General features: G+C 48.8%; 1 protein-coding gene across 3 annotated transcripts; it reads left to right on the top strand.

Annotated features, from left to right (window-relative positions):
• Positions 1-635: 635 nt before the first annotated feature.
• On the top strand, positions 636-24,775 carry LOC111965814 (calnexin). Of its 3 annotated transcripts, none has more exons than XM_070444234.1 (14): positions 636-725; positions 9,056-9,289; positions 10,828-10,901; positions 11,222-11,280; positions 12,261-12,484; positions 13,197-13,389; positions 13,588-13,777; positions 14,012-14,125; positions 14,769-14,925; positions 16,414-16,629; positions 23,625-23,744; positions 23,992-24,109; positions 24,278-24,393; positions 24,624-24,775. In XM_070444234.1, the coding sequence occupies exons 2-14, from the start codon at positions 9,059-9,061 to the stop codon at positions 24,681-24,683; spliced, it is 1,872 nt and encodes a 623-aa protein (XP_070300335.1). In that variant the 5' UTR covers positions 636-725; positions 9,056-9,058; the 3' UTR covers positions 24,684-24,775. The 3 variants fall into 3 exon arrangements, with proteins under 3 accessions (XP_070300335.1, XP_023845909.1, XP_023845907.1); XM_023990141.2 differs by having other exon boundaries at positions 23,625-23,768; positions 24,281-24,393; XM_023990139.2 differs by having other exon boundaries at positions 23,625-23,768.
• Positions 24,776-25,300: the final 525 nt, after the last annotated feature.

Here is a 25,300-nt window from a genome sequence, read left to right as displayed (position 1 = left end):
CATACAGTCAGGGCACTTCAGAAAACAGGATGTATAGAATACAGCATTCATTTTCAAACATTATCATCCACACAATATAAAGCGCTTTGAGCACATGTAAAAGCTCTACATAAATCCAGTCCATTATTATGGGGTTCAAATACCCCCAAATTTGGCCAGGATGGGGGCATGCAATTAGCATTTGTTGTTGTTTATGATCAGAAAAAAAGAACTGTATCCAAATTAATGCATCCATCAACAGGGATTTAATTATATTGTACATTATTGAATAAGCCTACACCATATTCAATAAGCCTCACATTCAGAATGATCACATCGGCGCTTTAGTTGATAAATTAATTTGTAAAGAGTTTGACTATTTTATTCGAACTTCACAAAGTACATAAATCATTAATTGATGATAAACTACAATAATCATCAATCATTTTCGCTGCTGCAAATTTATATTTGAGCCTTGTCTGACTATAACCAATCGGCATGCATTTCCTCTTAGAGCTGGACAAATCATCGCCGTCCACGAGGTTGAGATTGGGGGCGGAGACCATTCATTGTGATGAGCGTGTAGTACAAGCAATCAAATTCCTATAATTCCCGGAAAAGATCAACGTTTTCATGTTAGCAACCAATCAGCAAGTGGAGAAGGTGGAGCTACTAATCCAGTATGCATGCTCCAAAGCCACACGTGATCCGGCTGTAGTTCCAAGTGATCACATCTGAATCAGGAGGTAAGTAATGACGAACAAATATCACTTCTTACAAACATAAATCGCTAAATTATAATTTCAGTCTAAATTGACATAGAATGTTCAGCTGTTTGCATACAGGCCAGTATCGTTTAATTGCAATACATGTATCTTACTGAATAAGATCAAGAATCCATGCGTGGTCTTAGCATAGACTGGCTAGCTGACGGCCAGCTAGCAAGCTAATTTAGGCTAGTTAGTAATTAAGATAACAAATGAATGTCATTGTTCCGTTTATTGTCATGTAACACTGTCAGTTGCACACTTTGCTCGTGTGTTCATTTTGCCGACATTTTGTGTAAGACAAGTTGGACTAGCTAACTTGGCTACATGGGATGCATCGAACGTGGATAGCAAGCAATACCAGCCTCGAGTAGAAGCAAGGAAAATTGACAAATATTTCTGTGAAAATTTTGGAACGTTATTGTAACAAACTATATTGTAGTTGACTAACGCTAGAAATCAGTAAAACATGTGGTGATGATGCAGCAGTATGTGTCATGGTGCGAAACAAATATGTGGCTATTTAAATCTCGTACACAAGTAAATGAATGGACTCATGATAAGCATTCTGCCATAATTATGTAGCTATGTCCTTTTTCGTGTGGTCATTGTAGTCGCGTTTCCTGTATTGGATATGGTGGGTTACATTAGCGTACTACCTTCAAAAGGGGGTTATCAAGATGAGTACTATAGCTAGCTACAGATAATATTCGTATATGTGAAATAATTTCCCTTAGAAGCTACATGAAGCCTGCTTGTAGGAATTGCCACCTTGTTGCCCCTGTTCTACCATGGAAACGGGTATTCCTGGCAAGGCACTTAGAAGTCTGACCAGTTTTGCAAACCCACTTCCGCCACTGAATGAAACCAGAAAGTGCAACGGCTAGATAGAGGTCATACAGCGCCCTCTTGGAAATGTGGCTTTTACAGTTTGCTTATCTAACGGAATTGGTTAGCTTTGGGACACATCAGAAGTCTTTGTATTGGTTGGACTCCCCGAGTTGTGCATCGATCTGGTGGCTGGCGACAGAAAATAACCATATCACACATAGGCCAGCTCACCCCCCCCCCCCCTCGCCCCCCATTTTTTCTGCATTTCCAACGGCACATGTATAATTTCGAGGAACTCGACTTACCAGATGTAAAGTGAAATGTTAACATCGCTATCGAATAAATGTCTGAATCCAACTTTTGTCTGAACTGCACCATATTCCTGCTGTGTGTGAAGTGCTTGGTCTAATTGCAGGAATATGGTGCAGTTCGGAGAACAATTGGATTCAGGCGCTTATTTGATAGCGAGGAACACTTCACTTTATATCTGGTAAATCAAGTTCCTAGAGATTATACGTATGCCTTTATTGACAGGAAAAGTTTTTGGGGGGTGTAGTTGTGGTATGGGTTATTTTTCGTCGCCACCCACCAGAAGGATGCAGAACTCAGGGAGTCCAACCAATACAGACTCCCGATGTTGTTTCCCAAAGCTAGAATTGGTGTGTCTTATTGAATGGTTCACACATTTCTAGAAGGCTATTGTGAGAAATGTCATTGGTATTCGATGGATGAATATAAATTATTTATCTGAATGGGCGTAGGAAGTTGGACATTTGTTGTTTAACCTTGTTAAATAATAACTTCTCAGTTCTCTGGTGGGTAATATTTAACACAAAGAACTGTTACATTTTAAAATTAGACATTAAGAAGATAATTGTGTTTTAAATCCACTCTTGTTGACAATTTAGTAACTAACGTTGAATGGCACAATAGACTGATACACATGCTTTAAAATATATGAGCTTTTATATAATCTTCGTACGTCTTGTATTATCTTTTTTGAGATGGTCAAGGCCCCGAAAGGCACATGGGGGTGGCTTTGGGTCCTTATCCTATCTGCTTTAACCCAGGGCGCACCCCTACTCAGATACCTACAGTATGACCTAGACAGGGCTTCATAGCACAGAGTTGGCTTTCCAGTATCGGATGCTGCATGTTTCTTATCCATGAGAGGACACTCTGTGAAAGCACAGTTCGACATCTTGCGCAAGATGTCTCCTACTTAGATGGTATACACTGAGAGAACCATATGACCTCAGCATTAGAAGACAGCACTGTTTTCCCCAAATACAGTGTGAACTGGGTGGAATGAATTCAGAAGACTGGCTGACAGATAATACTCCTTGCTGTGTTGCTTGAGCACTGATTGATTAGTCTACAGTCACCTCCCCCTCCTTGTATCTGCTCTGTCCCTCACATGTACATGTGACCGCTGAGGCATGATGTGAATGGGGGAAGGCTGTCCACTTGGCAGCACAACTTGGGTCTCCCCTCCTGTGTGTGTGGTGTTTTGTTTGCCCGCATGACGTCTTCAGCCTTTGTTGAGAAAGTTACATTTGGCACTACTCTCACGTTTATCCTTCTGGCCCTCCCACCCCTGGACCACAAAACACCTCGCATCTGTCCTAGCCCGCTAGGCTGCAGGCACCCTTCAAGCTCCTGTGTCCCCCAAAACAGAGCGACTGTGGTTAGGGCTGGGCGATATATTGAATGAATTAGAATTTGTTTTTGCGCGATATTCCAAAATCTTGTATTGCAAGAATCAAGGTTATTTTCTGTTTTTATGAGTGTTTGTCCGCTTGTTCTCATGTTGTATTTTTGGGAGTCATTGTCCCAAAGGCGGGAATGCAGGCGACAAGCTTAGGTCCAAAATAAGCCTACAGATAAGCCTTATTTTGGACAGATTTTTATGGTTTACACACCAAGCCCCTTCCCCTGCCTCTGACGTCAAAAAAGTTAAGAGATCACATCCTCCTCTCTGACAAGTGGTTTCAACTTGCTATTTGGGGTTTGGTTCAACAGAATGGGTCATATGGACACAAACACATTTAGATATTATTCTACTGTAATAGAGTAACTTTTCTAACAATACCCTTTATGTCTGAGCAGACACTAATAAAACGAGAGTGTCAAAGATTCTGGAAAATCAATGCTCAGTTTGTCGCTCATGGCATTCGGGTACCGCTAGCAGCATTTTAGCCAAAGACTATTATACTACCTGTCTAGTATGTGTTTTTATAAATATGTAATAAGCATAAAATACAATCATATAAGGAATTGGCAACTTGTTCTCATTCAGAGAAGTAAAGTACACTACATCATGGGCATTCATATGGAGTTGGTCCCCCATTTGCTGCTATAACAGCCTTCACTCTTCTGGGAAGGCTTTCCATTAGATGTTGCAACATTGCTTTGGGGACTTGCTTCCATTCAGCCACCAGCGTTAGTGAGGTCATGCACTGATGTTGGGCGATTAGGCCTGGCTCGCAGTTGGTGTTACAATTCATCGCAAAGGTGTTAAATGGGATTGAGGTCAGAGCTCTGTGCAGGCCAGTCAGGTTCTTTCACACCGATCTCGACAAACCATTTCTGTATGGACCGCGCTTTGTGCAAGGAGGCATTGTCATGCTGAAACAGGAAAAGGCCTTCCCCGAACTGTTGCCACAAGGTTGGAAGCACAGAATCATCTAGAATGTCATTGTATGCTGTAGCGTTAACAGTTCCCTTCACTGCAACTAAGGGGTTTGGGCTGAACCATGGAAAAAAAAGCCCCAGACCAGTATTCCTCCTCCACCAAACTTCACAGTTGGTGCTATGCATTCGGGTAGGTTGTCTGTTGGACTGCCAGATGGTGACTCATGACTCGTCACTCCAGAGAACGAACATGTTTCCACTGCTCCAGAGTCCAATGGTGGCGAGCTTTACACCACTCCAGCTGACGCTTGCATTGCGCATGGTGATCTTAGGCTTGTATGCGGCTGCTCGGCCATGGAAACCCATTTCATGAAGCTCCCGACAAACTGTTGATGTGCAGATGTTGCTTCCAGAGGTAGTTTGCAACTCGGTAGTGAGAGTTGCAACTGAGGACAGACGATTTTAATGCACTACATTCCTCAGCACTCTGCGGTTCTGTGAGCTTGTGTGGCCTACCACTTCGCGGCTGAGCCGTTGTTGCTCCTAGACCTTTCCACCTCACAATAACAGCACTTACAGTTGACCGGGGAAACTCTAGTAGGGCAGAAATTTGATGAAAGGTGGCATCCTATGACGGTGCCACATTGAAAGTCACTGAGCTATTCAGTAAGTCCATTCTACTGCCAATGTTTGTCTATAGATATTTCATGGCTGTGTGCTCGATTTTATTCACCTGTCAGCAACGGGTGTGGCTAAAATAGCTGAATCCACAAATTTGATGGGGTGTCCACATATTGTGTATATATAAGTCTAGGCTACTTGATTTCAACATCTGAACAAAGTGGACAGGCTAACATGCTTTTCAAACAGAGACAAACAGAAGGGTGTGTTCATAACAATTCAACTGTTCAACCTTGTTGGCTAGCAAATAGATCCAAGTTGGCTAAACTTGAAATATAAAGATTAGCTGGCCAATCACTATCAAGTGGGCTTGAGAGATTGTTGATGAGACCTGTGTTAATTTTCTATAGCCTAATGCCTGCTACAAAAAGTTGGGCATTATTAGTGAATGTGCATTATGCGTGGTTCTGGTTAAATTTGTAACAAAGGGCATTTTCATAGACTTGAAAGCCAGATCAGTGATATTGCCCAAGCCTAACTGGACCTTGCAAGTCAACTACAACCCCTTTGCCTCACCCACCCCCAAAAGTCCTGTATCTTAACCCCTCACTTGGTCATCAAGAAGTTACATGCATGGTGCTTTGGTGGTGAGCTTCCCTCTGGTTGTCCCCTCTCTGTTGGCAGCCTGACTTGTTGCAGGGAAACACCCTAGTCACAGTTTACAAACAGACGCATGGCAGAACCCTCTATTAGAGAACACACCAGCTGTCGCGTAGACACCGCCAGGACCATCACCGGGCCTGAAGGTGTCCCTCTTGGCTAGTGAAAGCAAAGTGGTGACAGTGTTCTATGAAAAGCTGGTAAGGGAAAGTTGAGATTAATTTCTCATCAGGCGCTGCGTGGTCATCACTAGTTAACACAGCCACAAATTCATAATTATGCCTAACACCGCCTATTTCTACAAATGTTTTTGTTTTCCAAAATTTTTACGATATTGCCAATTTTGACTTTGTGGCTGTGCTAACTAGTGACAACCACCCTGAGTGGCTGTTGCCTGGCTACCCAAACCCCTTGCTCCACGCTAGTGCCGCTATATGATTAAATCAAATATTGTGATATATGATGTTGCAAGACTATACTCCATTTAAAATGTACAAATCCTAAACTGTGCAGTTTTATCAGTATGTTAAATTAATTAACTAAACCTTATTTTTTTAACATGAAGATGAAGATTATTTAATGAGAATGCGACTATAATATTGTAAATAAGCACAAAAATTGTTCTCAACATTGTCATTAACGGCACAAAACTATTATATTGGGTATGGTGATATTGGGAGCAGCATATCATAGTAGATGTATCCCAAAATATCGCCCAACGGTTTCTTCTCTGCTATGAGTCAGGATTTGAGTACCTCCCCGACCATTTGTACATTTCGCACACACGCGCACACACACACAGGCTGTTCACACACACAGGCTGTGTTCGCAGCTCCCCTGATTTGTCCCCTCAGGACACTCCTTAAGGGAAATGGTTGTAGAGGTGATGTGTCCCTTGGGGGAGACAGCACCCTGGTTATCTGGACAGATGGGAGTTGATTGGGGGGGATGGGTATATAGCTCTCACACCCACCTTCAAGGATTTTTGTCCAGCTACTCCAGCGCTTTTTTTTTACACGTATAATCGGGTGAATAATGTCGGCAGTCAAGTCTACAGCCGGCGGTCCTGTAATAACAGCGCACTGAACGATCGCCGTACCAACGCTAGATCCACATTCGGTGCAATGTGTGCAAGCCTTTAGAATGCCCATATTAGCTGCAGAACAAGCTCAATAGAGATACTAAATAGGAGTTGTGATGAGAACGGCAGTACTGGAGTATTAATCTTCATACCATGTATGGACAGTAGTGCATTATGGTTATCTTAACCTAATAACCACTTTGCTTGGACTGTCTGGGCTAGTTACCACCATTACTGCTATGCCATGGGAAGTGCTAGCCGGTGGTGCTACTGATGCTAATACCACGTGGGGTTAAGCTATGTACATGGTATGTATAGTGTGTGATTGCATGCTAGCGTGTAGGCGCTGGTAATCTCCTGATAAAAGTTGGTAACTTTGGTTAGTGTGTTAATGGACTTTGGTTAGATCTCTCTATATTATGACTTGATTTTAGATTAAATTATGGTTGAAAAACATATCAGTTGTATACTGCATATGGTAATGTGGACCTAATAGTACTCCTACATACTCACTCTCTCTGTGCCCAGCCCCACTTATTTGGCTAAAGGTATCAGAACATGCTGAGGGGTGAGAGTAGGGGGGATTTATAAGGGCACAAATTGCAATCTCATTGGCTTTATCCGATTAGAGAAGACAACCCAATCCCGAAATCAATCCTTTCCCCCTGGGCGCTAGCGAAGATCTGAGAGGATTGGATAGGTATAAGGCCTCAGACACAGCAATAGCGTTTCCTGGCCAAGAGTACTTAGAACCCCTGAACGCAATTTGCAAACGAACGCGCACTGATTTTACATGTAGAATTGTTTGTAAAAAGTTGGCAGTCGACTGCGGATGGTCCCTAAAACGCGATTGGCAGACGAAAGCTAGATCCACATTCGGTGTGACATGTGCTAGCCTTAAGAAACATTGTAATAACATTCTGATAATTAGGCAGAATATTTGCCATATTGCTTAAACACCTATGTAGTCCACTCCAGTAGATGGGTGGAAGGGCAGGCTAAGGGTTGATTTGGGACTGTGTCGGAGGAACTTATGTCTGTGTGTACACAGTCTGTCCTAAATGATTTGTGTTGAGTAAATTGCCTGTGAATAATATGAAAGGTAAATATGTGTAGTGTATAAACTCAGTGGGTGTTATATGGTGTGCTAGTGTAATCTCATTGGGACTAATCCCATTAGGGGAAAGGCTGGGGCTGCATATCCCTCAGGCACCCCTCTCGTCGCTATGGCAATGGGTGCCAGGGAGGCTCTGGGTAACGGCATGGCGACCATATGCCTGGAAACGGTCAGAGGGTGTGTGCATTCTGTAGGCATGGAAAGGATAAACGTTTAAAACCTTAGGAGGGAGCCTAGTAGTATTAATGGCCATTTTGGTTCCAGGAACTTTCAATTATAGTCCTTATAAGACCAGGGTTGTGGGTTTGATTCCTGCATGGACCACCTATTCTGCTAGGCTTTTATGTTCTAATAGGATAAAGAGCTCTATGTAATTTGACACAATGGCCACCTGCTCTGGAAGTAACCTTTTTCTCCAGCTCAACAATATGCTGACTTGCATTGTCACTCGCCCACATATTTCTGGTGTCTCATGTAGTCCAGTCTCTTTCACGCACATATTCTTCCTCCCCTGTTTCCTTCCTTTAAAAAAAAAATCTAATTTGTCCCCTTATTTACTCTTCATTAAATGGCTGCATTTTCTCAGCTGTCATTTCCCTTTCTCCATCACATCCTTTTCTCCATCACATCCCTTCCTCCATCTTTCATGCCCTACCCATAGCTTCCACTGTTTGAAATCAGCCTCTACTCTTAGTCATTTTGATGTGAAAGGAACGGATGGGTGTAACTAAGCAATAATACTTTAACTCCGCTCCTCCTCCCTAGCCCTCGAGGTAAGGTGGCTAGCAATCTGAAATGGCTAAGGAAGGAATTCAATAGGAATCAGTGTTTTCCCCCATATTCATTACCGGTATGTCATTTAATAAAAAAATTAATAAAAAAAGGTATATTTCTGCCACGGCATGCTTTTAAATGGATAATCTGTTAGGAGCATTCAACTCTTACCCTAGGTCTGAAGCCTGCTAGTTTTCTGTTCTACCTGATGATTAATTGCATCCACCTAAATCAGTCTGTGATGATAGGTGAACAATGAAAAAATGCAGTGAAACTGACTTGGCGGTCCAGAGTTGAGTTTGAGGGTTCTAGGGGAACAGCTAGCATGGTATTGCGCTAACGCTAGTAGCAATGCAACCCCGCTACCCTTGCCACCACTGCAGAAAAAAATCCTGGGGGAAACATTGGGAATCTGAATGTAGATGCAGACAGGAAGTGGGGATCTCTTAATTAGCCAAAGTAACTAGTAGGCTCGAGTCAGCAAGACCACCACTGTTATCTGCCATACCTCTTATTAAAGCACTTATGGACAGCTGAGGCAACCGCTCACATTTTCTCCTAGTTTATGAATTGATCTCTCCTCTACCCTAGACAATGGAGCTGAATGTGAGGTGTGTTGTGCTGCTGGCCGTGGGCCTGTGCTCCACGCTGCTACTGACCACAGTGGCCACCCACCAGGAGGAGGAGGAGCCTATCATGGAGCTGGCGGAAGACATGGGCGTGGAGGATGAGCTGGAGGACCTGGGCCTTGGGGAGGAGCTTCTGGACGGGGAAGTGGAGCCAGAGGATACAGACACACCACCGGGACCGCCTCCAGCCCCTAAAGTAAGTATCCTATTGACCTAGACCAGTGTGTATGAAGTTAGTGTTCTAGTGGTTAAAATCCCATTAGTGGTTAGAAAGTGTGGCTCCTCTCTTTCCCTCCAGCATACCCAGATTGTGACAGCCAAGGAGGAGAGGTTAGGCCTACATGGCTGCTCACTGTTCCTCTCAAGGATAAATGGATCATAATTGAGTTTACTGCTTGGATATACTCTGCATCGACTCAAAGGGAGTGCCTCACTTGTACACACACACACATGCATACCAACCAACCCATTTTCACTAGTCAAATGTCCATTGTGAATGGGCTGTAGAGTGAATGGGAGGTTTGAGCTCATTTCAATGTATGAATGTGATTCACACAACACCACAATTGTTAGAGATAAAGCCTGTGCTCTGACTGCTTAGTGGCCTTATTTTCTCCACAAGTTAGTGTCTACTCTAAATTGTCATATTTCTACACAGGACATAAAATAAACTTTTAGGTCCACCTGCCACTCAGATTTTTTTTTACCAGGCAAAATAATCCGCCCCCCGCTAAAATTACACCAACAAAGCACACCATAAAACAGATGAGCATGCTTTGTGATGTTTCTAAAACAATAAATGTATTACATGGGGGAATTAATGTGGTATATTGTTTAATTTCATTTTTCATGACCTGAGTCTTAACCAAAATATCACAGATGAGACAAAATGTTCACCTGCCACTTTAAGGTCGGGAGGTTACCATGGTAGTGCAACTCCAGTCATGTTTGTGCCTGTGAGTCTGACTACTAGAAGTGTTGTCTTCTCTTCCCTAGCAGTTGAAACTCAAACATAGAAAAACAGCCTAGCATGTGAACAGAACAATGTAAATAGCCAAGAAACACAAGGACAAAGTCTCACTTCAGTAAACTTTAGTGTAAATTAAATTGGACTAACTTTTATGCTTGTGCACAGAGCTTCTAAAAATGAATCTTTCACTCCGCCCCTCACATGCGCACAGCCCCCAGCCAGGCAGTGTTGCAGCGCAAGGTGGAATAGTCTATATTGGATTCGTAGTTCTTTGACTTTGTACAATTAAATTACCAGCTAACAAAATTGCAGAAATACTTACAAAACAACATCTTCTGCAGCATTTATTTTACTATAAATTTGATCATACTTGACTGTTTTTATTCACACATGCGAGTGGAGCCCTGAACACCAGCCACCGTGGCTGGTGAAATAGACATCTTGCCCGCCAAAGCCAAAATCTACCTGCAGGTGGCGGGTGTTCATTTTAGACCCTGTTTTTACATAAAGGATATGGCTAACGCCAGAGTCGTGAGACGTTTCCAGTGGTGAATATCTCTGAGCCTAACTTCAGTAGAGGTAGGGAGGCATTTAAAAGAATCTCTGAGGTGATACATTGACTAGCAATGTGACTTGAAGGTTTGCTATCTGACTGACCTATGTTCTCCCATTGCTCTTGCATAGGACACACACGTGTCCTGGTTGGCACACTGGGCAGTGGAAGAGCTGACGCACTGACCCCTGTGCTCTCCGCTCCTCTCTAGGTGACCTACAAAGCTCCCGAGCCCATGGGGGAACACTTCTTCGCCGAGTCTTTTGACAGGGGGACCCTAGACAGGTGAGAACTCGTTAAACTTTGAAACAGTGCTGTTAAACGCAGGCAATATTATATACAGTCATTTGTAATGCAAATTACATCTACACCAAGGAAGATGTATTCAAATATGCTGCCCCGAAATAACATGGGTGTTATAAACTGCATTTATTGTGTTCTCTTCATATGCCATACTGTGCTGTGAGTGCTCACCATAGGACCAGCTGCCATTTTGACTTAAATACGAACCCAGCCCCAAGGTCATTCCCCCTGGGGCTGTCCCTGTGGTGTCCAGGTGCTATCCTGTTTACTTGACTCAAATCAATTTACTTCTCCTGTTTCAGCTGGGTCCTGTCAAAGGCCAAGAAGGAGGACATTGATGAGGATATTGCCAAGTATGATGGTAGGCACTAAGACAGGTCCTCTCTGACCAGGGCCATAAACTAACTTTTTAGTCTAGCAGCCACTAGCAGGTAGATTAAAGATTTTAAAAAATCTACCAGCCACAAAAAATAAAAGTATTTTCCCCCGTATTAATTACACAAAATACAGCAGTTCTTTTTTGCGGATGAGCGTGCTTTGTAATGTTTCTAAATCAATGAATGTGTTACTAGTAAGATGTCATGTGGTATATTGCTCAATTTCATTTAATATGTTGTGAGTCTTTTTAACCAAAACATCAGATGAGATATTTTCAGCTGCCCCTTTAAGGTTACCGTGGTAATGGGGCCACTTGAGTCATCGGGTGTGCCTTTGAAAATCTGACTTGTGGAGGCCGACATCTTTGCTAGCAGTGGAAGCAAACTTAAACATTGAAAAACAACTTGACTTGTGAACAAAACAATGTAAATATCCAAGAAACACAAGTATAAGTTCTTATTGTAGTAGTTAGACCAATGTTTATGCCTGTGTAGATTGCTTCTAAAAACAAATATTTTAGCACTTCACTCACAATGCAAACAGCTCCCCAACCAGGTGGTATAGCTATAACAGTAGGATTCACATTTTTTGGTGCACTACCAGATATGAAACAAAACGGCAGAAATACTTTGAAAACAGCTACTGCAGCATGTGCCCATACTTGACTTTTTACTATTTTTATATCAAATGCTCGCACTGTAGTGCCCCAAGTGTGACCACCCGCTAACATGTCTGGTGAATTAGATATTCTTACCCGCCAATGCTAAAATCTACCTGCATTTGGTGGGTGTTAATTTTAGGCCAGGTCTCTGACACATTGTATTAAGTAGGGCACAACATAGCAAGTCATTTTACAAACAGAAAACAAAAATGTGTGTTTGGTGCTTAATGAATACAACCTAGGTTTGGCTCCATTCAGGCAGTTATCAAGTGAGTATATTCACATATTTGACCTCCTTGCAGGTAAATGGGAGGTGGAGGACATGAAAGACAGCAAGCTGCCCGGAGACAAAGGCCTGGTCCTCAAGTCACGTGCTAAGCACCACGCCATCTCAGCCCAGCTCCTCAGACCCTTCATCTTCGACACCAAACCCCTCATCGTCCAGTATGAGGTCAACTTCCAGCAGGGGATCGACTGTGGCGGTGCCTACGTCAAACTGCTCTCCCAGACCCCAGACCTTAACCTGGTAAGCCACACGTCTGCACCAAAGATTTTTATAACTAACCCAAGATAGACCACAGCCTGTCGTTTCGAATGGGAACAAATGAGTCAGAGTGGGTAGAACAAGAAATGAGGGGGGCGAAGCCACGAACAGGAAGCCAAGGCACGTTATAGCATGTTTTCGTTAGGGAACACCTACTTTGCGAAGTGCGTGTGCAATAACTCGATGCACCCTTGGACTTATTCTATAATTATAATAATAAAATAAATTGTACTTTTGCAAATGGTTAAATCTACAAAACTTAGTCCACTCTGTTTGTAATATATTCTAGTTTTGGAAACAGGAAACTGTATTGAGATCAAATGTTTCATCAATGAGAATCTGCAGAAGATGGGCCAAAATCCATCTCGCTCCGTCATCTCCCACTGCCAGCCACTGGGCTTCCTCTCACCACCATATTTGGTAGTAAGTGGAGACGCCAAGCGGATGCTTCATATTTATACATCCAGTGAAATATCTGGCTCATTATTCTATCTGTGCACCATGCAATCTAAGACACTCTCAGAAAACACAAAATAACCTCTCAAAGGTGCTCTGTTTATGTAGAAGACCCCTTAGCTTGGTCTTCGTTTCAAATGCACCAATGTAGACGGCCTGGATATCCAGTAGCCAGTTACACATTCCATAATGCTCTCATACAGAGCCAGAGTAAATATATATTTGTCCTTCCCACCAGGATGAGTTTGTTGACAAGACTCCATACACCATCATGTTCGGACCAGACAAGTGTGGCGAGGACTACAAGCTGCACTTCATCTTCCGCCACAAGAACCTGAAGACTGGCGAATACGAGGAGAAGCACGCCAAGAAGCCTGACGCAGACCTGCGCACCTACTACACCGACAAGAAGACCCACCTTTACACACTGGGTAAGACATTTCTACATGTTCTCAGGCACCATTTAGGTAGCCCTGCTGTTGTAACTGGTACGATGTCACAACGATCACATAGAAATGTATTATGTAGAACACATGATCGTATGCCAGTTAGATTAGGGAATAGTGTTCGTTCTTCTTGTTACATTTCTATTAGTTCCTCTAACCATTTCTGTCTCTCCCGCCTCCTAGTGGTGAACCCAGACAACAGCTTTGAGGTGCTGGTAGACCAGACAGTGGTGAACAGTGGTAACCTGCTGACAGACATGACCCCACCCATCAATCCTGCCGCCGAGATCGAGGACCCCGATGACCACAAGCCAGAGGACTGGGACGAGAGGCCCAAGATCCAGGACCCTGACGCAGTCAAACCTGAGGACTGGTAAGGGCCTGTGTGTGTGTAAGAGGGGGAGAGAGAGGCTATTTCAGCAGGTTAGCTTACATGTAAATTACACAGCATGTGCATGTTTCAAATGTAGGTGGATTGTTTTAACATGGGATAATAGGTGTGTGTCCTGTGGACCGTTTTATGTTTGTGTCAGGTGTGGGGGTCTGTGTTAGTGTGGGGGTGCTGTGTTAGTGCGTGTACCCTCTAACTCAACCGCCTGCCCCACAGGGATGAGGATGCACCAAAACAGATCCCAGATGAGGATGCAGTGAAGCCAGACGGCTGGCTGGATGATCAGCCAGAGTACACCAGTGACCCCGATGCAGTCAAGCCCGAGGACTGGTAACTACCATACCGTTGCATTCAGCTCACCCCGCTATCTTGCTACACTCTCAAACTGCTGTCTCTCCCCTCTACCATAGTACTCTCTCCATGTCTTTCTCCTCTTTCTCTACCTTCATCTACCACTCTACTACCTCCCCTCTGTCTTCTCTCTCCCCTTCATCTTCTCTCTCCCCTCTGTCTTCCCTCATTGTGTATCCTCATCTGGGTCAGCCCACTTGTGTGTTGGAAGCTAATTGCTAGCCTTTGCGGTAGCTCCTCTTCTCTGTGAAGAGAGTGGGCTTCCTGGTGAGAGGAGCTAATTTCACAAGGCATGCTTTGCCTCAGGACAGCCAGGCCTGGTTTTTGGGCTGCGACGAGCTCCTTTTTCACTGCTTTGATGTCTTACTTCTGTGGCGGAAATTAAATTTGAGCCGGTAGAGAAGAGCTAGAGGAACAGGACACAGTGGAAATGGGGAGGAGACCAATGTTGAGATACTGGCTAATGACCCCTTTTCGAGGTCCTCTAAATGCAGTCTGTCTTTTCTTTCTCTTGTTCTTTGCTTTCTCACACCCACAGTAACTTGCAACCGTATACCATCATTTTGTACACTGTATGACTGCGTCTGTGACATTTTCGTAACTTTTTCTTMTTTTTCTCCAGGGATGAGGACATGGATGGTGAGTGGGAGGCCCCTCAGATCCCTAATGCCCTCTGTGAGACCGCCCCCGGCTGCGGTGCCTGGCAACGGCCCATGATTGACAACCCCAACTACAAGGGCAAGTGGAAGGCCCCAATGATCGACAATCCTAACTACCAGGTAACCCTTCACACAGCGTGTACCATATACCAAAGCATCAGCCTCTTTAGGAACATGCTTCACCCCAGTGAAGTGTGTAGCCTAAATAACATACACACAATAGTTTCACTTGCTCTTTCAGAATTTGCCAACTATTTGTACACTATATATACAAAAGTATGTGGACAACCCTTTAAATTAGTGGATATGGCCATTTCAGCCACACCCGTTGCTGACCGGTGTATAAAATCGAGCACACAGCCATGCAATCTCCGTAGACATTGGCTGTAGAATGGCCTCACTGAAGAGCTCAGTGACTTTCAACGTGGCGCCGTCCTAGAATACCAGCTTTTCAACAAGTCAGTTCATWAAATTTCTGCCCTTCTAGAGCTGCCCCGGTCAACTGTAAGTACTGTTGTGAAGTGAAAACGTGTCGGAGCAACAACGGCTCAGCTGTGAAGTGGTAGGCCACACAAGCTCACAGGACTGCTGAGTGCTGTAGAGCGTCAATCTTCTCTCCTCGGTTTAAACACTCACTACCGAGTTCCAAACTGCCAATGGAAGCAACGTCAGCACAGTAACTTTCTTCGGGAGCRTCATGAAATGGGTTTTCATGGCCGAGCAGCCGCACACAAGCCTATGATCGCAATGCCAAGCGTTGGATGGAGTGGTGTAAAGCTTGGCGCCTTTGGACTCTGGAGCAGTGGAAACGCAATCTCTGGTGTGATGCTTCACCATCTGGCAGTCCGACGGACAAATTTGGGTTTGGCGGATGCCAGGAGAAYGCTACCAGAGTGCAAACTGTAAAGTTTGGAGGAGGAATAATGGTCTGGGGCTGTTTTTTGTTGTTCGGGCTAGGCCCCTTAGTTCTAGTGAAGGGATATCTTAACACTACAGCATACAAATATGCAGTTCTGTGCTTTCAACAATGTGGCATCAGTTTGGGGAAGGCCCTTTCCTGTTTCAGCATTACAATGCCCCCTTGCAAAAAGCGAGGTCCATACAGAAATGGTTTGTYGACATTAGTGTGAAAGAACTTGACTGGCCTGCACAGAGCCCTGACCTCAACTCCATCAAACACCTTTRGATGAACTGGAACTCCTAATGCTCTTGTGGCTGAATGGAATCAAGTCCCTGTAGCAATGTTCCAACATCTAGTGGAAAGCCTTCCCAGAAGAGTGGAGGCTGTTATAGCAGCAAAGGGGGGGGGACCAACTCCATATTAATGCCCGTGATTTTAGAAGTAGATGTTTGACGAGCTGGTGTCCACATACTTTGGTCATGTGGTGTATGTATTGATGAGAGCATATTTATATTCTTATCTTGAATAGTAACTTTATTTAATGTTTAAAAAAATGTCCTACCCTTTTTTTTTTTTTACTAAGCTATCGTTGCACACAAATCCCAATGTACGTACTTAGAAATGGCTCCCATAAACCCCAAAATAATTGTAACGCTCACAGTACAGTGTACTCTACTCTCAATGTACCTCCGCCTCTCCTCCCCCAGGGTGTGTGGAAGCCCAGGAAGATTGCCAATCCGGACTTCTTCGAGGACCTCCATCCCTTCAGGATGACCCCCTTCAACGCCGTGGGCCTGGAGCTGTGGTCCATGACCAGCGACATCTTCTTCGATAACTTCTTCATCACCAACGAGCGGCACACGGCCGAGCGCTGGGCCAATGACGGCTGGGGCATGAAGAAAGCTGCTGAGGGAGCCGCTGATGTGGGTACAACTGCACACGCACATACACACACGTACACAGACACTCATATACTTGCACACCTACACTTGAATGCTTCATGTGGATCATGAAGCATACTTAATTTGGATCTCTCGTAAACTAGAGGCGACGTGTTGTCCAACCACAGACTTAGGATCAGGGGCCGTCTGTATGAAGTGTCRTCTCAGAATAGGAGCACTGATCAAGTATTAGCCCCCCTCCCCCGTCCATGTAATCTTATTCATTATGATCTAAWAGGCTAAACTGATCCTAGATCAGCACTCCTATGCTGAGATGGATCACCCTAGCCCCAATCCTCTGTAAACATGACATGATATCAGAGAGAATATCAGTGGTTAGTGGTGACTTCTCTGCCTGTGTGTTCTCATGGGGACACCAGAATAGACACTCTCCCCACGCCCTTCAGAGGAACGCTACTGGTTAGCGTGGCTATCTGTTCCATATGACGTGTAAAAACCCTGGCCTGCTCCGCCCATAAGTGGAAACAGACATACACATGGTGTTCTAGGGAGAGGGACACCAAGCTGAGCAGTGACAGTGGAACAGTCACTCACCGTGCTCCAGCTACTCCTCTGTATGAGTTGGATTTAGTTGAAAAGCTTCCTGAGCTAGCCTAGCATGACTCTTACCCGGTCCCTTTCTTGAGATGGCAGAGCATGGCTATGTTACCCAGAGGAAGAGTGTAGCCTGAAGTGGCTGGTACATTCTTGCACCGCTAGAGTACACTGTTCCATAGAGCCAAACGTACAGCTGGGGCTGTGGACTATTAAGAAGCAGTTGCCCTGCTTCTCACACACGCGCCTTCCACTGAGGTCGTCATTAGGTGGTGGTCTCGCTCCATTGCAGTTGAGGCAAAATAAGCTTGTGTGCAGTAGAGTTGTGAGTCCAGTTGGGATGATGTTGGCTCGTACCCAAGGATTAGCTGTTAGTTTGGTTGCCTCTCGTCCAAATCCCTGCAGCCCCAGACCTATGCTGCCTTTTATTCCTAAAGATGAATTCCTGGGATGCCTGGCATATTGGGCTTAATGGCCCTCTCTCTCTACACATCTAGGCTTCTCGGTCTCCGCTCTCCGCTCTCTCTTAGCGCTCTATGCTCTCTCTTAGCGCTCTCTCCACTCTCTTAGCGCTCTCTCCACTCTCTTAGCGCTCTCTCCACTCTCTTAGCGCTCTCCGGTCTCCCTCTCTTAGCGCTCTCCGGTCTCCGCTCTCTTAGCGCTCTCCGCTCTCTCTCGTTAGCGGCTCTCCGGTCTCCGCTCTCTTAGCGCTCTCCGGTCTCCGCTCTCTTAGCGCTCTTCCGGTCTCCGCTCTCCTTAGCGCTCTCCGCTCCTCTCTAGCGCTCTCGCGCTCTCTTAGCGCTCTCCGGTCTCTTTAGCGCTCTCCGCTCTCTTAGCGCTCTCCGGGTCTCCGCGCTCTTAGCGCTCTCTTAGCGCTCTCCGGTCTCCGCTCTCTTAGCGCCTCTCCGGTCGCGCTCTCTTAGCGCTCTCCGCTCTCTTAGCGCTCTCCGCTCTCTTAGCGCTCTCCGCTCTCTTAGCGCTCTTCCGCTCTCTTAGCGCTCTCCGCGTCTCTGCGCTCTCCGCTCTCTTAGCGCTCTCCGCTCTCTTAGCGCTCTCGGGTCTCCGCTCTCTTAGCGCTCTCCGGTCTCCGCTCTCTTAGCGCTCTCCGCTCTCTTAGCGCTCTCCGGTCTCCGCTCTCTAGCGCTCTCCGCTCTCTTAGCGCTCGCCGCTCTCTTAGCGCGTCTCCGTCTCTTAGCGCCTCTCTAGCGCTCTCCGGTCTCCGCTCCTTAGCGCTCTCCGGTCTCCGCTCTCTTAGCGCTCTCCGGCTGCTCTTAGCGCTCTCTTAGCGCTCTCCGGTCTCCGCGTCTCCGCTCTTTAGCGCTCTCCGCTCTCTTAGCTCTCCGCTCTCTAGCGCTCTCCGTCTCCGCTCTCTTAGCGCTCTCCGGTCTCCCGCTCTCTTAGCGCTCTCGGTCTCCGCTCTCTTAGCGCTCTCCGGTCTCGCCTCTTAGCGCTCTCCGGTCTCCGCTCTCTCAGCGCTTCCGGTCCCGCTCTTCTCAGCGCTCGCCGGTCTCCGCTCTCTCTCAGCGCTCGCCGGTCTCCGCTCTTCTCTCAGCGCTCGCCGGTTCTCCCTCGCTCTCAGCGCGGTCTCCGCTCTCTCTCAGCGCTCCCGATCTCCGCTCTCTCTCAGCGCTCGCGGTCTCCGCTCTCTCTCAGCGCTCGCCAGGTCTCCGCTCTCTCTCAGCGCTCGCCGTCTCCTCAGCGCTCCCGTCTCGGTCTCCGCTCTCTTAGCGCTCTCGCTCTCGCTCTCTTAGCGCTCTCCGATTCCTCCGCTCTCTTCGCCTCCTCTCTTAGCGGTCTCCGCTCTCTTAGCGCTCTTCCGGTCCTCTAGCGCTCTCCGGTCTCCGCTCTCTTAGCGCTCTCCGGTCTCGCTCTCTTAGCGTCTCTAGCCGCTCTCCGCGTCTCCGCTCTCTTAGCGGTCTCCGCTCTCTTATCGCTCTCCGCTCGTCTTAGCGCTCTCCGCTCTCTTAGCGCTCTCCGCTCTCTTTAGCGCTCTCTTAGCGCTCTCTTAGCGCCTTCTTCCGCTCTCTTAGGCTCTCGCTCTCGCGCTCTCCGCTCTCGCGCTCTCTTAGCGCTCTCCGGTCTCCGCTCTTCAGCGCTCTCCGGTCCGCTCTCTTAGCGCTCCGCTCTCAGCGGTCTCCGCTCTCTTAGCGGTCTCCGGTCTCCGCTCTCTAGCGCTCTCTCGGTCTCCGCTCTCTCTCAGCGCCTCCGCTCTCTCTCTCTCGCTTCGCCTCTCGCCTCCGGCTTAGCGCTCGCCGTCTCGCTCCTCTCAGCGCTCGCCGTCTCCGCTCTCTCTCAGCGCTCGCCGTCGCGTCTCTCACGCGCGTCTCCGCTCTCTCTCAGCGCTCGCCGGTCTCCGCTCTCTCTCAGCGCTCGCCGGTCTCCGCTCTCCTCAGCGCTCGTCGGTCTCCGCTCCTTCTCAGCGCTCGCCGGTCTCCGCTCTCTCTCAGCGCTCGCCGGTCTCCGCGCTCTCTCAGCGCTCGCCGGTCTCTCCGCCTAGCTCCCTCTCTTAGCGCTCTGCCGCTCTGCTACGCCGGCACGCTCTCCGTCTCCGCTCTCTTAGCGCTCGTCTCCGCTCTCTTAGCGCTCTCCGTCTCCGCTCTCCTTAGCGCTTCCGCTCTCTTAGCGCTCTCCGCCCGCTCTCTCTCTTAGCGCTCTCGTGCGCCTCCGCTCTCTTACGCTCTTCCCTCTTTAGCGCTCTCCGCTCTCCGTCTCCGCTCTCTTAGCGCTCTCCGCTCTCTTAGCGCTCTCTACGCTCTCCGGTCTCCGCTCTCTTCAGCGCTCTCCGGTCTCCGCTCTCTCCGCTCTCCAGTCCCGCTCTCTCAGCTCCCGCCTCTCTCAGCGCTCTCCGCTCTCCTCAGCGCTTCGCCGGTCTCCGCTCTCTCTCAGCGCTCGCCGGTCTCCGCTCTCTCTCAGCGCTCGCCGGTCTCCGCTCTCTCTCAGCGCTCGCCGTCTCTCTCTCAGCGCTCGCCGCTCTCTCTCAGCGCTCGCCGCTCTCTCTCAGCGCTCGCCGCTCTCTTCAGCTCGCGCTTCTGCACGCCCGCTCTCTCTCAGCGCTCGCCGCTCTCTCTCAGCGCTCGCCGCTCTCCGCTCTCTCTCAGCGCTCGCCGGTCTCTTCTAGCGCTCTCCGCTCTCTTAGCGGTCTCCGCTCTCTAGCGCTCTTAGCGTCCCGCTCCTTAGCGCTCTCTCGGTCTCCGCTTCTCTTACGCTCTCTTAGCGGTCTCCGCTCTCTTACGGCTCGTCTCCGCTGTCTAGCGCTCCCGCGTCCTACCCTCACGGTTCCTTTCTTTTCCAGCCGTCTCCGCTCTCTCAGCGCTCTCTTCAGCGCTCTCTTCTCAGCGCTCTCCCTTCTCTCTCAGCGCCGCGCCCGTCTACGCTCTCTCTCTAGCGCTCGCCGCTCTCCGCTCTCTCTCAGCGCTCGCGTCTCCGCTCTCTTCAGCGCTCGCCGCTCTCCGCTCTCTCTAGCGCTCTGCCGCGTCTCCGCTCTCTCTCAGGCGCTCCCGGTCTTCAGCCGCTCGCCAGTCTCTTAGCGGTCTCCGCTCTCTTAGCGCTCTCCGTCTCCGCCTCTTAGCCCGTCTCCTCTCAGCCTCTCCGCTCTTCTTAGCGCTCTTCCGCTTCTCTTAGCGGTCTCCGCTCTCTTTAGCGCTCTCCGTCTCGCTCTCTTAGCGCTCTCTCCGGCTTCCGCTCTCTTAGCGCTCTCCGCTCTCTTAGCGCTCTCCTTAGCGCTTCTCCGGTCTCCGCCTCTTAGCGTCTCCGCTCTCTTAGCGCTCTCCGCTCTCTAGCGCTCTCCGCCTCTCTTAGCGCTCTCTTAGCGCTCTCCGCTCTCCGCTCTCTTAGCGCTCTTCCGCTCTCTGCGCCTCTCCGCTCTCTTAGCGCTCTCCGCTCTCTTACGCTCTCTTAGCGCTCTCCGGTCTCCGCTCTCTAGCGCTCTCCGGTCTCGCTCTCTCTCAGCGCTCTCCGCTCTCCGCTCTCTTAGCGCTCTCCGGTCTCCGCTCTCTTAGCGCTCTCCGGGCTCCGCTCTCTTCGCCCTCCCGGTCTCCGCTCTCTCTCACGCTCGCCGGTCTCCGCTCTTCTCTTCAGCGCTCTCCGTCTCCGCTGCTCTCTCCCTCCGGTCTCTCCGCTCTCTTCAGCGCTCCGTCTCCGCTCTCTTAGCGCTCTCGCGGTCTCTCCGCGCCTCTCCGTCTCTTAGCGCGTCTCCGTCCCTCTCTTACGCTCTCCGGGTCTCCGCTGCTCTTAGCGCTCTCCGGTTCTCCGCTCTCTTAGCGCTCTCCGTCTCCGGCTCTCTTAGCCCCTCCGGCTCCGCTCTCTTACCTGCTCGTCTCCGCTCTCTTAGCGCTCTCCGGTCTCCGCTCTCTTAGCGCTCTCCGGCCCGCTCTTTAGCGCTCTCCGGTCTCCGCTCTCTAGCGCTCTCCGGTCTCCGCTCTCTTAGCGCTCTCCGCTCCGCTCCTTGCCCTCTCTTAGCCGCTCTCCGCTCTCTTAGCGCTCTTTCCGCTCCGCTCTCTTAGCGCTCTGCCGCTCTCTTAGCGGTCTCCGCTCTTCTAGCGCTCTCCGGCTCTCTTAGCGCTCTCTCGCGCGCTCCCGGTCTCCGCTCTCTCAGCGCTCTCCGGTCTCCGCTCTCTCAGCGCTCTCCGGTCCCGCTCTCTTCAGCGCTCTCCGCTCGCTCTCAGCGCTCTCTCCGCTCTCTCTCAGCGCTCGCCGGCTCCGCTCTCTCTCAGCGCTCGCGTCCCGCTCTCTCTCACGCGCGCCGCTCTCTCTCAGCGCTCGCCGCTTCTCTCTCAGCGCCGCGCTCTCTCTCAGCGCTCGCCCTCTCTCAGCGCTCGCCGCTCTCTCTCAGGCTCGCCGCTCTCTCTCAGCGCTCGCCGCTCTCTCTCAGCGCTCGCCGCTCTCCGCTCTCTCTCAGCGCTCGCCGGTCTCTCCGCTCTGCTCTCTTACGCTCTCTCGGTCTCCGCTCTCTTAGCGCTCTCTTAGCGCTCTCCGCTCTCTTAGCGCTCTGCGGTCTCCGTCTCTTAGCGCTCTCTTAGCGGTCTCCGCTCTCTTAGCGCTTCTTCGGCTCGCGCTCTTAGGCTCTTAGCGTCTCCCGTCTCCGCTTCTAGCGCTCTGCGCTCTCTCACGCCGCTCTCTCAGCGCTCTCTCAGCTCTCTCTCACGCGCTCCGCTCTCTCAGGCGCTCCGCTCGCTCTCCGCTCTCTCTCAGCCGCTCGCCGCTCTCCGCTCTCTCTCAGGCGTCGCCGTCTCCCTCTCTCTCAGCGCTCGCGGTCTCCGCTCTCTCTCAGCGCTCGCCGGTCCCGCGCTCTCTCAGCGCCCCGTCTCCGCTCTCTCTCAGCGCGCGCCGGTCTCTCTCAGCGCTCGCCGGTCTCTAGCCGCCGCTCTCTCTCAGCGCTCGCCGCTCGCTCTTCTCCTCAGGCCGCTCGCCGCTCGTCTCTCAGCCTCGCCCTCTCTCTCAGCGCTCGCCGCTCTCTCTCAGCGCTCGCCGCTCTCTCTCAGCGCTCCGCCGCTCTGTCTCAGCGCTCGCCGCCTCTCTCAGCGCTCGCCGCTCTCTTCAGCGCTCGCCGCTCTTCTCTCAGCGCTCTTCCGGTCTCCGCTCTCTCTTAGCGGTCTCCGCTCTCTCTCTTAGCGCGCCCTTTGTGGGTTTTAGTCTTGCACACACTCTACCTTTCTGTCAGAGCAGCACACACACGGCTGTACTAGCTACATACCCCTCACAGTGAACCGTGGGGCCCGCTGAGCATTCCACTGCTTTCACAGCCTCATTGTTTGCTCTATGGGTCATTTGGGTTTTACACTGGTAGCCATGCTGGTCCAGTTGGCTGCCACTGTTAATATGGAACAGCTCGTCTCAGGTCTGCTWTTGTAGTATGGATGGAGTTGGATGCACACCCTCCCGTGATCTGTCATTGTTCCGAAACGGTCTCCCATAGTATGCAAGACTTATGTTAGGACTAATGAATGATCAAACTAAGGGGTTCTTTTGACTGAGATTGAACAAAAGCAAGAGGSTATTTTTGTTTTATCAAGTGCACAAGTATGTTGCACAAGTATGCACTGTGAAACAGGAAACCCCCAGCCCTTATGAAGACTTTCAGGAAGTGAGTGAGATGTGTAAAGAACTTCAATAACTTTAAAAATAATAATCATAACACAATACACATTTAGGGTCCATATGAAAGATACAGGAGTGAAGTTTTTTTAATTTGTGGTAGACTTGCTATAGACCTGTTCCGACCATTTCTTAATGCCCCATACCCAACACTTTGTTATACCAGCCATGTTGTGGCAAACTTGTTACAAAGAACTACTTTCAACGGCACCCCCAATAGTGCATATGTAATCCATACCCTGCTTGTAATGTAGTTGATGTTGGTTGGTTGTGGTCGATGGTTCCCAGATCTTGACAATTCCGTGACTGTGTTCTCCCATCTCCTCTAGCCCGGGCTGGTAAACCAGATGATGACTGCAGCAGACGAGCGTCCCTGGTTGTGGGTGGTCTATGTGCTGACTGTGGCCGTGCCCCTCATCCTCATCATTGTCTTCTTCTGCACYGGAAAGGTGAGGGACCACAAACCATCTAAGGTATCATCTCAATAGTGTCTAATTTATTATTAAATTACTCCCACACACATTTACCTCTGCATGGTTATTTGTCGACAGTTCGGTCAAGTCGTCAGAACCCCCCCCACAAGACTTTCAGTAAATGTCGGTGGGAGTAAAATCCTTAATGGATGACTAAGTGATGTCATTAGAGACAATGTTTTGRTCTGTGTTGATGTGTATCTTTTCTCTCTCTCCCCAACAGAAGGYGGCGGCTCCAGCTGCAGCTGACTACAAGAAGACAGACGAGCCCCAGCCAGACGTGAAGGAGGAGGAAGAGGAGAAGGCTGAGGACCAAGTCAAGGAGGAGAAGAGCCAGCCAGGTTAGGACTCATTTGCTCGGCCCCCATCTCTGTCTGTACTGTAGCTTCACAAATGTATGTCAAGACAGTGTGTCATTTTACTTGACAATGCGTGCTGCCTTGCATCACCTGGGGGTATTTCACAATGGTCTCAGTAAAAGCTAACTCTGTGTTGGTTGGTTTCCATAGCAGCAGCAGCAGCAGAGAAGAAGAGTGATGCAGAGGACAGCCCTGCAGAGGAGGAGGAGGAGGAAGAAGAGGCAGCAGTAAATGAGGAAGAGGAAGAGGAGGCGGCAACTGATCAGGTACGGGATAGTAAGGCAAGTCTTGGTAAGCATGATGTGGTTTGTTGTGACGACAAATCAGAGCTTKCCACTTGTGTAGAAAGAGCATTGTAAAAGCACTGTTGACAACTTCTGATGTTAAAAGGGCTTTAGAAATAATTGTGATGGGGTTGATTGCATTTAATCGTTCAGAATAGAAACAATGATGGCTAGTTTGACCCAAAGCTCCCTCTCATTCCCGCTCTCTCCAGAAACAAGAAGATGATGTCCTCAGGAGGTCCCCTAGAAACACAAAAGGGAGAAAGGACTGAAGTGGCTGGCACAACTCTGGATCTTCTGATTTAAACCAACTGGCCTGACCCCCCTCCCCCGGCTCCCTTTATTCCCCACCGCCCCCGGCTGTCTTCTCCACACCTCCCCCCTCCCAGGACGATGAAGCGATCTGACTCGTCAGGATCAACAGAAAACAATCATGACTGCCTCCAATATGGAAGTGTGGATTCCAGTATGGTGAAGATGAAGACTGAGTTGTTGGTGTAGAAAGGGGCTTTTTCGAACAGCAAAGAAAGAATAAATCGATTTCCCATACCATTCTGTAACAGTGCAGCAGACACTAACCTAGGGACCCCACCTTGTCTTCTCTTCTCCTCCCACCCCCCCTGAACCCCCACCTCCAACACCCTATGCTTCTGCTAATCAGCCCCCCATCCATCCATCCATCCCGCAGATCTAGACAGTATTTATCAACCGGTGAATCTGGGCAACACTACAGCTCGTAGGTTTTAGCCATTTCCCCCTCAATGTCTTCTTGCTTGGTCCAGTTTAACAGTCCCATGTGTTTTGTATGTGTCAGAGGAGTAGATAGACTTAACATGAACATTTCTGTTGAGGGTCGACAAAAAAACAAACATGCAATATGGATGTCTTG

The sequence above is a fragment of the Salvelinus sp. IW2-2015 genome, linkage group LG6.2 (assembly GCF_002910315.2).
Source record: "Salvelinus sp. IW2-2015 linkage group LG6.2, ASM291031v2, whole genome shotgun sequence".
Lineage (NCBI taxonomy): Eukaryota > Metazoa > Chordata > Actinopteri > Salmoniformes > Salmonidae > Salvelinus > Salvelinus sp. IW2-2015.
This window is presented reverse-complemented; position numbering and strand designations above follow the sequence as displayed.